General features: G+C 47.1%; 1 protein-coding gene across 3 annotated transcripts in view; it reads right to left on the bottom strand.

Annotated features, from left to right (window-relative positions):
* Positions 1-16,110, bottom strand: part of CAMTA1 (calmodulin binding transcription activator 1) — a 709,235-nt gene that overhangs the window by 504,653 nt on the left and 188,472 nt on the right. For all 3 annotated transcript variants that reach the window (XM_079986723.1, XM_079986722.1, XM_079986724.1), the window contains exon 3: positions 8,003-8,070. In XM_079986723.1, coding sequence (XP_079842849.1) covers positions 8,003-8,070 — 68 coding nt within the window. The remainder of the gene's footprint in view (positions 1-8,002; positions 8,071-16,110) is intronic.

Genomic DNA, 16,110 nt, shown 5'->3' with positions numbered 1-16,110 from the left:
AAGCCCTAGGCTCTGTGGTTTAAACCACAGTGCCACCAGCGTCCCATAACACTGATATTGCCCGGCCGCTAAAAGGAGCTTCAGAAAATTTCTGCAGCAGCTGGATCAGTCCAAAGACCCATCTACTCCAGCACTCTGTCCACATGCTGGCCAACCAGACGCTGCAAAGTGGAGCCCACCACAATCAGGACATGAGTGCAACAACAGGACTTTCCCCACTCATATATCCCCCTGTAACTGGTATTCAGAGCCATTTGCTACCTTCAGCAGTGGAAGTAGTACACAGGTTTAAAAAAAGAGGAAAAGGTAAAGGCCCCTGGATGGTTAAGTCCAGTCAAAGGCGACTATGGGGTTGCGGCGCTCATCTCGCTTCAGGTGTTTGTCCACAGACAGCTTTTCCAGGTCCTGTGGCCAGCATGACTAAACCACTTCTGGCGCAATGGAACACCATGACGGAAACCAGAGCGCACAGAAACACCGTTTACCTTCCTGCCAGAGCGATACCTATTTATCTACTTGCACTGGTGTGCTTTCGAACTGCTAGATTGGCAGAAGCTGGGACAGAGCAACGGGAGCTCACCCCATCACGGGGATTTGAACCACCGACCTTCCAATCGGCAAGCCCACGAGGCTCAGTGGTTTAGACATCCTGGCTGGTAGGTGTTGGTAGTCAGATTCATGGAGGAGCAGACTCAGTTTGCTCTGTGGAGCTTATTCCCAGAGGAAGTGCATGGTGGGGGGTGGCAGATTTCAGAATATTATGGCCTTTTAAGTAATGCTATGCATGGCACAAGGCTTATACAAGCGGCTCATCTTACTGGATGTTACAAGTGGGTGTGGGTGCATACACAACACACACACACAAACACACATACTTAGTTCCCCCCCAAAAAAACAACAACAGAAGGCCTTTTTGTTTGTTTCCTTGAAGAATATACACCATGGAAGCTGGAGAATGAGGAGCTGTCTGATGTTTCCCAAAATTAGTCATGACAAGGAACCTGGTGGGGCCCAAAGCACATCTCCACCCCCACCCCCCACGGCTTCCACCCCCAACCTCGTTTTTGTTCACTGCAAGGAAGCCTAATTAATTTCCACGATTTTGTGTAGAAACTGCAAAGTATTCCAGATTCCTGTGATGCTACTGTACTTCTCGAACATTTCATGTATTCATTTATTTCCTCGCTGCCGCCGCTGCCCCCCCCCACCCCCACCCAAGCCATGCTAATAACTGCCAGCTCTGCTGTAGATTAGCTGGCCAATTAAAAAACAACCACAACAACAAGCAAACAAATGAGATTACAAGGGAGGGAACATCAAGGAGAACGCATCGCGAAATGTACTTTGTTGATCTATCTTGATGTGGCATTTAGTTTTTAATTAGTTTTAATAATACTCAAGTTGATGCATTAGCATATTTTCTAACCACGACCAAAAGGAAAACCCCAAAGGAACCACCATGGGAATTTCTGGCACTACAGTCCTCCCACATTTTGGTGGAAAACCCATTTGTTGTTGTTGTTGTTGTTATTGGTGTTGTTGTTGTGGTTATCCTGATGATAGCACCAGAAATCCCAATGGCTGTCATTGTGGGGCTGGATGCCTTGTGCCATTCATTTTCATGGAGGTAGCTTTCCACAGGATAATGGTCCTGGAACTGTCACATGACCTTGTTTGCCTGCAGTTATTCTCATAGATTCCCACCCCCACCCCCACCCCGCTCCCTAGTTATCACTTCCCAAGCAGAGCAGGTCTCACTCCAGCAATAAGCTGATGCAATCAGAAGCAAGGATTTAAGGTAGCAGATCTCGGATAGCAATCTCATAATAGCAGTCATTTATCACCGAAATATGGTTGGGTTTCTGGCACAAGATCTGCAGCCCAAGATCCGGCCTGTCACGTTTCAGATCAATTTCCTCTGCAGAACCTTCCTGAGGAATGTCTCCTGCCTACCCTCTAAGCCTGTTGGTCTTGTGCTCCAATAATGCCCTCCTCCACCAACCATTAGGAAAGCCCAGCAGGAGGATCACACTAAAGAATCAGGTACATGTTGAAAATGCAAATAAATAGAAAGTGCCTCAGCGCCTAGGGCTTGCCGAACGAAAGGTCGGCGGTTCGAATCCCTGCGGCGGGGTGCGCTCCCGCTGCTCGGTCCCAGCGCCTGCCAACCTAGCAGTTCGAAAGCACCTCCGGGTGCAAGTAGATAAATAGGGACCGCTTACCAGCGGGAAGGTAAACGGCGTTTCCGTGTGCGGCTCTGGCTCGCCAGAGCAGCGATGTCACGCTGGCCACGTGACCCGGAAGTGTCTCCGGACAGCGCTGGCCCCTGGCCTCTTAAGTGAGATGGGCGCACAACCCCAGAGTCTGTCAAGACTGGCCCGTACGGGCAGGGGTACCTTTACCTTTACCTTTACATTTTATATGTGGTGGGCTTGCATAGTAGCTAAGTTTGCTAGCAGGTTTGGAGTGTAAATACGGCAGTAAAAGTTATTTTGGCAATAAAGTTGAGAAAAGAAGGTATAGATTAACTATAATATGCAGCAGTGGAAGTTAACCATTAGAAAACCATGGAAGGGTGGGAGGGAAGTCGACTTTTTAATGAAAACGTTTGATTAATTGTATTTTATTTGTGAAATATATATAAATATATATATATTATCTTATTTTATGGGATCATACCAAAGGTCTGTGTAGTTCAGTATGCTCCTCCTTGCAATGATCCATAAGATCCATTGCTTTCAAGAGGCCCACCAGCAAGGCTGTTCCCTAGTTTGTTCAAGAATATATTTGTCTGCCTCCTTCAAAAGATACCAGGGTGGTACAGAAAGTGTGAATAAAAACTAAGTCACATGCAGAATTGAAGAAACTAACAAACTGATGTAAGAAGAGCCTGCTTGATCAGCCCAATGGCCCACCAAGTCCAGCATCCTGTTCTCACAAGGGTCAACTAGATGGCTGCGGGAAAATCTCAAGCAGGATCCAAGCACAAGAGCCCTCTCCCTGGTCTCCAACAACAGGTATTCAAAAGCATTGCTGTCTCCCACCGTGGAGGCAGACCATAGCCATTGTGACTAGTAGCCATCAGTAGACTTGTCTAATTCTCTCTTAAAGCCATCCAAGTTGGTGGGCATCACTTTGATGTCGTTGCCATCGCTTAATATTGCGCAAGTGAATCCCACAGTTTTAACTATGGACGCTTTGTTTATTTCTTAGTGCTGCAAACTTCATTTACAAATCGGGGAAACTCTGTAAAGTCATGCAGAAGGCTGCAAGGAGCGGGGCCTTCTTAGTGGTGATGTCCTCCTTATGGGGCTCTAAAGGAGACACTTACAGGCTCTCTCATTCTCCTTCCAGCTGCTGTTTGTTGGAGGATAGCTACTCAGACAGGGTTTGGTAGATGTTTCTGCCGCCACGATCATTTTCTCCGCTGATTGGTGTTGTGTTGATTTAGAAATCATTTTAATAGATTGTGTTTTTAATTGTCTCCTGAGCCACCCCAACAGCAAGAGTGGGGGGGGGTGGATGTTTGGTTTTTAAAAATAATAATAATATCAGAACCTACAGCAGCTGCAAGAGGGATCCTTCCAGCTCACATTATGCATCATTTTATTAAGAAACTCTATGAAACTGTCACGGCCGTGCAATTCATTTTTATTAATTTTCTCAAACAAAATTAGTAGTGGGGGCAGGGAGAGGGGGAGAGAAACAACCCAAAAGAATGTTCCAGTCCAGTGCAGGATCAATGTCATTAATTCTTTAATACCAAGAGGCCTGTTTGTATGAACTCAGCACTAAACTGCAGCAATTAATTTCAATATATTATATAAATTCCAAAGCAAATTCAAACAAGTAATTTAAGGTCCTTGAACAGCAATTGTGCGCACAACAACACACACACACACACACACACACAGGCACGCAAGCACACATTCAGTCTTTTTTTCTCCTTCTCCCGGGAAAGCAGGGCTTTCAAGTATAATCGCAAAGGAGCAGGATATTGTAATATTAATAGAAATCCTGCTATTTTTGTGCCTTGCCTTCAGCAGACTAAACAAACCCTCAAAATTTTATGGGGTGCTGCGGGGTGGAGGAGGAGTAACTCTTTCTGCAAATACATCCATAATCAGACATTTTAATACTGCGGCTGATTTCCACCCCACCCACCCCCCGACTTTGCATAAGAGAGCTTTGGATCGTTCAATAGGTTGACTCGGCACCAGGTCGGGATGATCTGCTTTTGCTTTCACGATAACTCTCAAGTCAGGAAACGGCGTTTCCCAGCCTTGGCTGCTGTTCAGCAGAAAGGAAGGGAAGGGGAGAGAGGAGATAGAAAGAGGGTGGAAATCCTTCACCAGTCGGAAGAAAAACGGCAAGGCAGACTCCATGCACGAAGCCCTTGGGGTCTGATCTTGGCCCAGGCCATCCAATACTTGCACGGAAAGCTTCCTCCCTTGTATACTGGTGCTCTGGCAAGGAGCAACTCAAGGCTGCAGAGTGGAGAATTAAGGGCTATGCTGAAAATCTATTTATTTACAATTTGCCTTTGTTGCTTGCACTCCACACCAAGGTCCCAGGGCAGGGAGCTCCTGCAGCCATTGAGTTATTCCAAGCAGCCAGGGGGAGAGGCTGTGGTTTAGTGTGAGAGCATCTGGTTTGCCTGCAGAATATACACAGAGTCCCCAGTAAGTCTCCCAGGTAGCAAGACCGGAGAACCCATCTCCCTGTCTGCCATGGTTCCCAAGTGTGAGCTCAGCACATCCCTGCTGATTTTAAAAGGGGGCCACCATCACTTCATAACCTGTCACCAACCTTCTTATCAAACACAATGGGACATAAACTTATATATAAGCTATAACCCCCTTGTTTTAAGTAAATGGCTCATGAGACCATTTTGCCTACTGGAAGGAACTGTGCCAGGGTCTCCTTTTATTTTTGGCATCAGCGCAACCTTAGGAATGCCTGCTTCTTGGGAGAAAAGCGATGACAAACCTAGACAGCATCTTAAAAAGCAGAGACATCACCTTGCCAACAAAGGTCCGTATAGTAAAAGCCATGGTTTTCCCAGTAGTGATGTATGGAAGTGAGAGCTGGACCATAAAGAAGGCTGGTCGCCAAAGAATTGATGCTTTTGAATTATGGTGCTGGAGGAGACATTCTGAAGGAAATCAGCCCTGAGTGCTCACTGGAAGGACAGATCGTGAAGCTGAGGCTCCAATACTTTGGCCACCTCATGAGAAGAGAAGACTCCCTGGGAAAGACCCTGATGTTGGGAAAGATTGAGGGCACAAGGAGAAGAGGACAACAGAGGACGAGATGGTTGGACGGTGTTCTCAAAGCTACCAGCATGAGTTTGACCAAACTGCGGGAGGCAGTGGAAGACAGGAGTGCCTGGCGTGTTCTGGTCCATGGGGTCACGAAGAGTCAGACATGACTGAACAACTAAACAACAACAACAACCATGTGTTACTCCCAACAGCAGTTCTCGAGTCTTGCTAAAATTTTGTCCTCCTGACTAACTGATTGCCAAGGAATCAGATGTCAAACCAAGCAACAGGCAAGTAAAGAGAATGGAATTTGACTTGCGTCGCTTTTGCATGTCATGGGGTTCGGGAGTGGAGAGAGAAAAAGAATTGGGGGGGGCCAACATCCTGTTTTCATAGTGGCCAACCAGGTGCCGAAATGGGAAACCCGCAAGCAGAACCCCAGCACAAGTTTGCCTACGAGCTGGGATCTTCTGCACCTATCCCTGAATTTGGGAATACTATTTTGCTCTGTACAAAAACCCAACAAATGAGGGCATTCTCAGGACAGCAAGACCAAGCCTTGCCCAAGGCTCCAATCTGGACAGTCCACTCCTCTTCCCCAATTTCTGATGTTTCAGAACTGGACTTGGAATGGGAGGCTTCACAAACACAATTATTGTGTCTTTGAGCGGAAGTTCTCCTCCGTAACCCCTATTTTTTCCTCTTTGTTTTTCTTTAAAAATTGGCCTGGTCAGCAGCTACATGAGAAGCTTTCTGGGAGCCCCATGCCAGCTCTTTTGAGTTCTATCATGGAAGAAAAGTTGGCTATAAAATGTGTCAAATAATAAATGTTGAACTCAGAGGTGCCAACTTGTATAAAATATTGTGGGGGGCAAGGTAAGGCCTGCCCCACATAACTGGTCACAGGATACAGTGCACACACAGCATTTGAATGGGAATCCCTATCAACTTTGTGGGGGCCTGGCCCCCTCACATATTTTATTGTGGGGGCAGGAGGCCCCACAGCTCCTAGGAGTTAGCTCCTATGGTTAAACTCATTGCAGCTGAAATTAATCTATCCCTCGCTCCCCACTGCAAATCCAATGCTCCCCACTGCAAATTCTGACACTTTAATATGCAACAAATCACGCTGACCGTATTCACTGATTATTTGACAGAAGATATCCAGTTTCAATACCTGAAAACACTTCAAGAGTTTGGAAGGCAGTTGTGCTTGGCCCCTTGCGATAGCTGGAGTGCCGCAGAACTTCTGAATCTGACATACACTCCAAGATGTCCCTCTAAAATGACACTCTTATTACATGCTTACCTGGCCGTAAGACCCCCTGAACGTAGCAGAATGTACCTTAGGGAAAGGATTCGCATTTTGAGATGAAAGTGTCATATTCAAAACGGAACTTAAATTCCACATTCCACATTGAATATTGCTGAAATGTCAGCTATTTGCAAATGTTAATCACATTGCAATTCCTTACAGCACGAAAAGAAATGAAAGGGGAGATGTTCCACCTCCCGCCTCCCAAACTGTGTCATTAATCTCTTATTATTTCAATCTCTTGATGGCCCTTTACCACAAAGCACCAGGGCATCTTACAACAATTAAAAAAATACAGATTATGATCACGAGAATGAGATGGGTCCTAAAATACATATCTCAGGTGTCGTAGGCCAGGGTGAACAGATGCCTCTTCAGCATAACATGGGAAGGACTGAGCGACATTGCCAGGCACACTTCTGGGGGGAGGGAGTTCCACATCTTAGGGGCTGCTGCAGAGAAGGCCCTCTCCTGAGCTACCACCACGCCTGGACTTCTGAAGGTGTTGGAGCTATCAAGAGGAGCTCTCAAGTCACCTTTAATTCCAATAAGCCCCTGTTCCTGTCATTCTGAATTCAGTAACATCTGCAACTTGAAGAAAATGACCCAAAACAGCCTTTCCAAAATACAAACCTTTGCAGAGAATAGAGTTAAGAAAAATAAAAACAACCTGATTTTTTTTAAAAAAAACAACCCAACATACTTCTCAACCCTACTGAAAATGTCCACAATTTTTGCGCAGCACGAAAACACACCTTCTGTTCTCATTTGTTGTAGCTGAGGCTGAGCAAAATTACAATTCTAAAAGCTGGAAGACCTTGTAGCAATTACGACCTAAAGTGTATACAACGGGTCTTCCAGTTGTGGCCTTTCCTGGGAAAGCGGGCTACGGCTAGTGGTGGTAGGGTCTCATCGCAGCAAGCTTAATCCGACAGGACAACAGACAATCTGAGATTCACCGGCACAACTTTCCCTTCAGTTCTGGTTCCCTTTGCTGTCTGGTATAAAATGGTTTGCAGCAATTGGGAACGCCGCGGACTTGAGCAGACGACACCCCTTCGCTCAGCCAAGCCTTCGAAATCCATCCCTCTCAACAGAAACAATTAAACGTTAAGCCATCAGGTTTCAGCCTCCCCCCTCCCCACCTGTCAAGACTGCAGATGGCCTGGTTTTAATCAGTCTGATTTCATTCAATAAAATACTCATTAAGTCAATTAATGAGACTTTGGTGTCACAAGCTATCAAGCATGACTTGGTGGGCTGCTGGTTCTTCTGCAGCCTGGCCCCCACCCCATCGAGCCCCTCCCTGCCTTTTGCCTCCACTGGGTGACCAATGAATTGATTTAGCCAGTCAAGTAAAATCAGGAGCAAAATAGATCAATGGGCATTTTCACAAGAAGGAGGGCTTTTGGGGGAATCTTACCTGGTTTTAGGGGAGGTTGTTAGCCATTCTTCATGTTTCTCAAATGTTATTAGATATGCAGCAATTTCCTGAAAGAGGAAAAAACAGGGAAGGGTTAGATTATGAATGAGTGAATGAAGCTTATTAATTGCACCGCACAAGCATCTCACAAATGGTGAGAAAATGAAAAGAAAAACCATTAAAAATCAGTGCTTTCACTTCTCTAAAAACCGTTTCTCTTGATGAGAGCAGGGATCGCGGCAAATCATCAGCTGTCAGGGGACTTTGACATCACCAAAGAGTGGGGCATCATGCCTATGCATCTTGATCATTCACCAGGCCTTACACACACACATACACACACACACACACACACACACACACACACCAATCCAGTCCAATGCCTCTGCAGCCCCTTCTACCCCCTCCCTCCAGAGAGAAGAAGAAGAAGAAGAGTTTGGATTTGATATCCCGCCTTTCACTCCCCTTCAGGAGTCTCAAAGCGGCTAACATTCTCCTTTCCCTTCCTCCCCCACAACAAACACTCTGTGAGGTGAGTGGGGCTGAGAGACTTCAGAGAAGTGTGACTGGCCCAAGGTCACCCAGCAGCTGCATGTGGCGGAGCGGAGACGCAAACCCAGTTCCCCAGGGAGCAGAGCCCAGAGCTGGGGACTGGGACATCAACAACCAGACACCAGAAGGGTTGGCCACATTCAACCTTCCCCATGTAGCCTTCTTGTTACACCCTTGAACACACTTTCATTGTGAGCTCTTCTGGGGGCCAATCAGGCTGTAAAGTGTTCAAAATACATATTCAAAATAACTTCTGAACAGACAGCCTTTGGCTCCTCCTGTCCTTGAAGTCTTTCCTGCTCCAGCTGGTCATGACAGGGAGGGAAAAATTATTTATCACAGTCACAGACCAATAAAATTCTGTGAGAAAATAAAATAATCCTTCAACCAAGAAATGGCGCCCAAGTCTGCAGTCTTTCCTCCTGCTTCCCAACCCCGTTTCCTTTTGTATCGTGTCTTTTAGATTGTGAGCCTGATGATGGCGATGGTCTGATCGCTGACATTTGACAACTGTTCTAGGGAAACCTGGTATGTTTGTTTGATTGTTTCGCCTAAAGAGCAGGCTAAGAAGGGTGTGTGTGTGTGTGTGTGTGTGTGCGCGCGCGCGCCGTGGTCTCTCATATTGGTTTCTCCCAGGATTATCTGATCTTCATTCCAAAGTGGAACCGAGACCTCGGTCATTTCAGTTGCTATTTCCAAATTTTGAACAGAGCACACTGCAGGTGTGTGGTTTGTCATGACTGAACAGGCTCCTTCCATTCCTCTGCGTCTTTCCCCTTACTGCCAGGTGAGCAGCCTGCAGGTAGGCGCTGCCATGATGTCAAGTGGGGAAGACAATGTGGTGCCCCGAAAATGTTGCTGGGCACTGTCTGGGGGGCAACACCTTGGCAACCATTGGTCAAGGGAAGAGGACAGGAGGAACAGAGAGCAGTGGCGAAACGGGCACTCCAATTCTGGAATTGAATCCAAGGGGCCCCCTCTGAAGCAGATCATGCGACCCCCTTTGATCCCTTTGATTCGCATGTACAGTGGTACCTCGGGTTACAGATGCTTCAGGTTACAGACACTTCAGGTTACAGACTCCGCTAACCCAGAAATAGTACCTCGGGTTAAGAACTTTGCTTCAGGATGAGAACAGAAATTGTGCAGCGGCGCAGCAGCAGCGGGAGGCCCCATTAGCTAAAGTGGTGCTTCAGGTTAAGAACAGTTTCAGGTTAAGAACGAACCTCCAGAACGAATTAAGTTCTTAACCCAAGGTACCACTATATATGGCTTGCTCCTCGCCCCAGATGCCATGGGGACCCTGCCCTTCCTCTGCTTGCCTGGCCCCCCACCCTCCACATAAATCAAGCCAGACCTGCCCCAGCTGACATTTAAACTGCACAATCCCCTTCTCTGTACACTTCCATTGTCCTGCTCAGAAATGAAAAGCCTTTTTTGTTTAGAGAGAATAATTAACAGCCAGAAGAAGCAAAATACTGCAAGGACGGGGAAAGGTTACAGTAAGACAAATTGTTTCTTTGCAGGGTTCCTAACTCTAACGAGCAGCTTAATCAACTGAAACTTCAGTTGACTGAGTGAGCGGTGCCATTTTTAATCAATGGGCTGGGAGAGCTAACGGAAAGTCACCCTCGATAAGTGTGCTTTGTGGCTGCCGTTCCTGGGGGCTTACTGTAACCGGGAACGCAAAGGGAAGCTGTGAGAGGGGCCTCTGAGCTAAGCTTTCCTCCGACATCTCAATAAGGGGGCAGGCACTGAGACTTTTGGATAATGTGCAGATTTAAACAGCTTGGTTAAAACGCCGGTGATCCATCAATTACGCTGATGGACATCTCTGCTTCTCTGAAGCCACAGACACATTTTCATGTCAACAGGCGTGAGAACAAAATACAAATCGCCACCGGTAAGTGTTGTAAGAGATTTAATCCTTCATCCTTGCAAGGCAAGAGGCGACTCTTCCCCTTCCCCCCTCACACACACACCCAGATAACAATCCCAGTCAGGACACCCAAAATGAGAATCAACAACCCACGGCCCCCTTTCTGAAGCTAACTGGGTATCTGTTCGCTGACTTGGATGACATACAGATAAGATTGCCAACACTGTCATGTTGTTTTATTAAAATATTTCTGTAGGGCCGGCGATGCATTGGGGTGGCAGCTATGCGCACCACAGTCAGGGCCTGCCTTATGTGCACAGGGAGCATGTTCAACAACGTGGGCCCCAAGACAGGTTGCCCGGCCTCCTGACCTGTGCAATACAGGATTGTCCCTTAAAGGTAAAGGAACCCCTGACTGTTAAGTCCAGTCGTGACTGACTCTGGGGTTGCAGCGCTCATCTCGCTTTATTGGCCAAGGGAGCCAGTGTACAGTCATGTGGCCAGCATGACTAAGCCGCCTCTGGCAAACCAGAACAACACATGGAAATGCCGTTTACCTTCCCGCCGGAGTGGTACCTATTTATCTACTTGCACTTTGAGGTGCTTTCAAACTGCTAAGTTGGCAGGAGCTGGGACCGAACAACGGGAGCTCACCCCGTCACGGGGATTATTTGAACTGCCGACCTTCTGATCGGCAAGTCCTAGGCTCTGAGGTTTAGACCACAGCGCCACCCCCTGACCTGTGTAACACAGGATTGTCCCTTATTTCAGTATAAAATGCTATATCCTGTATCGATTCAATACAGGACACAATTTGTTCTGTATTTTCCCTATTCCTACTCTGCTGCTGAACTCTTTCTCTCTCTTCCCCTGATTCTCACTTCTTTCCTTTTCTTTTTCCACTTTGCTCCCTCTCTTCATCCTGCCCCCAAGGAGGAGCCAACCAGGGTAAAGCTTTCAAGTTGTGCCTTCCACTTCCCTGCAGCCAGGTTTTTTGCCCCGGATGAAGCCTCCAGAGGGGTGCCACTGAGGTTCTCAGCCTGTGCATGTGAGCACACACATGCAGGGAAGGGGTGTCTTTGACCCGGGTGAAATAAAGCCTAGTTTCACCCTTGCCCTGCAGCTTCAGCTAGGTTAAGGTGACCATCCGCAGGGCTGCAGCCTGGGAATGCCAGGCCCCATCCCTCAACGAGCAACAGAGTCTGAGTCTCTGGAAACAAGCGGTTTCATGTCAGTATAGCTCAGAAGCTCCAGTTCGGAACATAGTTATCTTGCATAATATTTGAGAGAGGTGGGTGGGTGGAGGAGAAGCTCTCTACAAGGCTTGCCGTCCCCATCCCCCCCCCCATCCCGTATTCTCCCTCTCCTTCATAAATTTGACAAGTGGAACAAAACTCATCCCCTCATCAGAATACAGTGGTACCTCAGGTTAAGTACTTAATTCGTTCCGGAGGTCCGTTCTTAACTTGAAACTGTTCCTAACCTGAAGCATCACTTTAGCTAATGGGGCCTCCTGCTGCTGCCGCGCGATTTCTGTTCTCATCCTGAAGCGAAGTTCTTAACCTGAGGTAATATTTCTGGGTTAGTGGAGCCTGTAACCTGAAGCGTATGCAACGTGAAGCGTATGTAACCCGAGGTACCACTGTATTTCCCCTGTTTATTTATTTATTTCCCCAGGCCTGCATGTATTGTATGGTACAGTATTGCATGAGTGTGAAAGGTCATCTATTTCAGTTCTGAACAGCAAAGCACAAAGAGATTTACAAATTCCTCTGTGTGTGTGTGTGTGTGTGTGTGTGTGTGTGTGTGTCAAATTCTGGAGGGGCCATCCATTTAGGCTGCAATAGATTGTATTGGATTGGTCTGAAGTCATTTCAGCACCAGGTGAAATGCGCGCGCGCGCACACACACACACACACACACACACACAGAGTCTGTTTTTCTGGGAGGACGAAGGGATACGCATAGCCCTGAACATTTTGTGAATCTAAGTTTGGCTTCATTGAGGGGCAGTATTTCAATATGAGTGGGAAAATGAGAGTACCCCTAAACATTCTTTTAGGAAAAAAGCACTGCACACACCCCTCAGTCGCTCAGATCTCCTGCTTCTAAGAGCTCCCAGCTCGTCCCTTCTGCTGACTGCTCCTCAGTGTCCCAGCACCAGGCTCCAGGCTCTAAGGTAGCTGTGGAGCCCTCCCGGGGGGGGGGGGCTTTTGGGAGGCAGGCACCCACTGCTCTTCTTCATCCAGCCAGTCCAAGCTCTCCCTGGGGGGCTCTTGCATACCCTCCAACATTTCTCCGATGGAAATAGAGACGTCGCATTCCATAATGGTAATTTTACTATTGATATTCCACACATCTTACCGGGTTGCCCCAGCCACTCCGGGCACCTTCCAACATATACAAAAACATAATAAAACATTTTTTTAAAAAAAAAACACAACCTGCCCTATACAGGATTGCCTTCAGACGGCTCAGGGGTCAGTTAACTCCATACTCTCCAACATTTCTCCAGTGAAAATAGAGGCATCCTAAGGAAAAGTGAGATATTCCGGGATCAAATCAGAAAGCGGGACAGCTGCTCTAAATCAAGGACATCCTTGGAAAATAGTGACACTTGTAGGGTCTGTTCTTGGTCTGGAGGCTCCCCGCTCTCCACCTCAGCCAACCGGGCCCTGAATACAAGCACTGCTATGCCCTAACACAGTCTATCACATTCAGCCATGGGATAACTGAATGAGGGAGCTGGGACACACACAGGCCAAACCTGCCTGACACCAATAACAGCTTCAACCCAGGGACATCCTTGGAAAATAGTGACACTTGTAGGGTCTGTTCTTGGTCTGGAGGCTCCCCACTCTCCACCTCAGCCAACCGGGCCCTGAATACAAGCACTGCTATGCCCTAACACAGTCTATCACATTCAGCCATGGGATAACTGAATGAGGGAGCTGGGACACACACAGGCCAAACCTGCCTGACACCAATAACAGCTTCAACCCAGGGACAGTTTGTGCCACGAGAACCTTGCCTTTTAAGATCCACAGCTCTTCTTATCACATCCCAGTGCAGGTTCTGGAGAGAGTCTGACCTGGATATAGAAACAGCATCCCTCCCTTCCCTTGCAACTATCATCTGGAGTCTCTTTTGAGCCCACCCAAAAGCTCCCGGACCTGCCTAACAGAAACATGAGAACAGGTTTGTTTCAAAAGCAGCGGTGTTTCTCAAACAAAAATCCAAAAGGCTTCCTATGTGGTACCAACTCCAGATAGAGAACCCTACGCTTTTTTCTCCAACCAGCTGGCCCAGGCATCTGCCGAAGCCACAAAATACAATTAGAGTATTCCCAAATGAGACACAAAAATATCTTGTTTCCAATAGTCTTAGTGTTAAGGCTCATACTTCACATCCTCTGGGCATTCCCGTGGTGCCAGATCTCTGTGTTGTGTGCTTTATTAGGGCTGTGCGGATGCCGTAATGAATGGCTTCTGAGCAACATGGTTACCCAGCAGAGAAGTCCCCCCATTCTGCAAATGTCTATTGAGAAAAATACAAGAATCACGTACCCAAAGGGTGCAGCCTTAACCCTACCTCCAGCAGCAGCAGAAACTACATCTTGAGTTCTGCCAGTTTCCCAGGGGATTGTGTCACCGGATGCTGAAGGGGACCTCCAGATGGCCTCTTTACTGCACATCCACAAGTTTTTCTGCTCATGATGCTATCAGGGCAGTCACACGCGACCCCACTCTCAACACTGCTTGTGTCTGCAAATGCTTTTGAGATGGTCACACTGCTGCACTGCCAATCAGTGCACATTCCTCAATACCCTCCAACATTTCTCCAATGAAAATAGGAATTCAACAACAACAATTTTATTCTTTATACCCTGCACATCTGACTGGGTTTCCCCAGCCAATCTGGGTGGCTTCCAACATTTAAAATAATAATAATAAAGCAGTAAACATTAAAGAACTTCCCTATACAGGGCTGCCTTCAGATGTCTCCTAAAGGTTGTATAGGTACTTGTCTCCTTGGCTCAGGGCCGCACAACTCCATACCTCTGATGAAAATAGGGACATCCTAAGGAAAAGTGGGACATTCTGGGATCAAATCAGAAACTAGGATAGCTTCTGTAAATCCAGGACTGTCCCTGGAAAATAGGGACACTTGGAGTGTCTGCCCATAACCTCCTGGTGAAATCCCATAATTTTTGATGCTAAAGATGTTCCAGCTTGTTTTTTGTCCCGATTTTGTTGTTCTACAGCCTCTCCAGACAGCAGTAATGTGGTAGTAATTTGGAAAGCGTGGCAGCACAGCAAATAAGGCAGAATAAAAAAAAAAATGTTGCAGGAGACGCCCACAACAAAAGACTGGCCCAGAGGGGTCCCAAGGCAGATGAACCAAAACCAAGTCATCTTAAATTAATCCGGAAGTTGGGCTCTGGCAGGAAACCCCAAAATTCAGACCTAAACATTTGCATAAGTGACACAGGAAATTCAAGGAGGGTTTCGTGAAATGGTTCAACCCTCCCCCCCCCTTTCACTTTGCTTTTCCGAATCATCCTGCGAATTCATCAGCACATTTATTTCGGCGCCTCCTAAGTTCCGTAAAGCCTAAAGGCATCACGACGTCACTTTTTCTTAAAGGAGATAATCCTCTTAAAGGCTCACTGACCTAGCAGCTCCACAGTTATGCAATCAATAACAATACAACTTAAAAATACCAGACGGTGGCAAAGCCATTTCCCTCTTCCAACATGGCAGGAATGATTTAGCGCCATCGATTAAAACAACGGTTAAAGATATCATTCCACCCATTCTTCAGCAAGCTCACCTGGGAGGTAAGTGGATGGTGAATGGCAAAGGGGGGCCTTGCTTTCTGATTAGCCTCAATAGTCACAAATGACAGAAATAGTTACTGACGTCTTGACACTGAGACATAATGGGAAAGTTAGGACCATCAAAAAAAGACCCTGCCATTTCCCCCACCCCCAATAATAATAATTAACTTACGTTTGACACCTGGCATTGACGTTTGACACCATAAAACATTGCCTAGAGGACAAGAATATGTTCAAAAGCACCACGAGGTAGATAAACAATACCCCAGAGCCAGTGTGCTGTGGTGGTTGGAGCATTGGACTAGGACCTGGGAGAGACCAGGGTTCAAATCGCCACTCAGTCATGAAGCTCACTGCAGCAACCTTGGGCCTGTCACTCACTCTCGGCCTAACCTACCTCACAAGGTCGTTGTGGGGATTAAATGAGGAGAGGGATGGAGAACCATGTACACCACTGGGAGCTCCTTGGGGAGAAAAGGTGAGCTAAAAATAAAAATAAATTGCTAAACACATTTCAACGTATGGTTGCCTTTAAAATAAAACAAAAAGGTAACTGTGTTGGCTCATTAGAATTTGTATTTCCAGAGATGGAGGAATCAGGTCGTTGTTATTTCTCCTGTCCATCAGGCCTTGGAGAAAGCTGGACCCTGCAAGGCTCCTGAGACTGAGCCCCATCCCTTCCTTTTACATTCTCCCTGAAAATGTTCACAAGGGGCAGATGTAGGGCTTGACCAGGAGCCCATGGTTGTTCTGCCACTCCCAGGCAGGAGCGGAGGAAGGGGGTGCAGTGGGGTCGGGCCGCCCCGGGTGTCACCACAAAGGGGGGTGACTAAATGC

The sequence above is a fragment of the Podarcis cretensis genome (genome assembly GCF_951804945.1).
Source record: "Podarcis cretensis genome assembly, chromosome: 8".
Lineage (NCBI taxonomy): Eukaryota > Metazoa > Chordata > Lepidosauria > Squamata > Lacertidae > Podarcis > Podarcis cretensis.
Note: the sequence above shows the minus strand (reverse complement) of the source record. Positions and strands in the feature narration are given on the sequence as shown.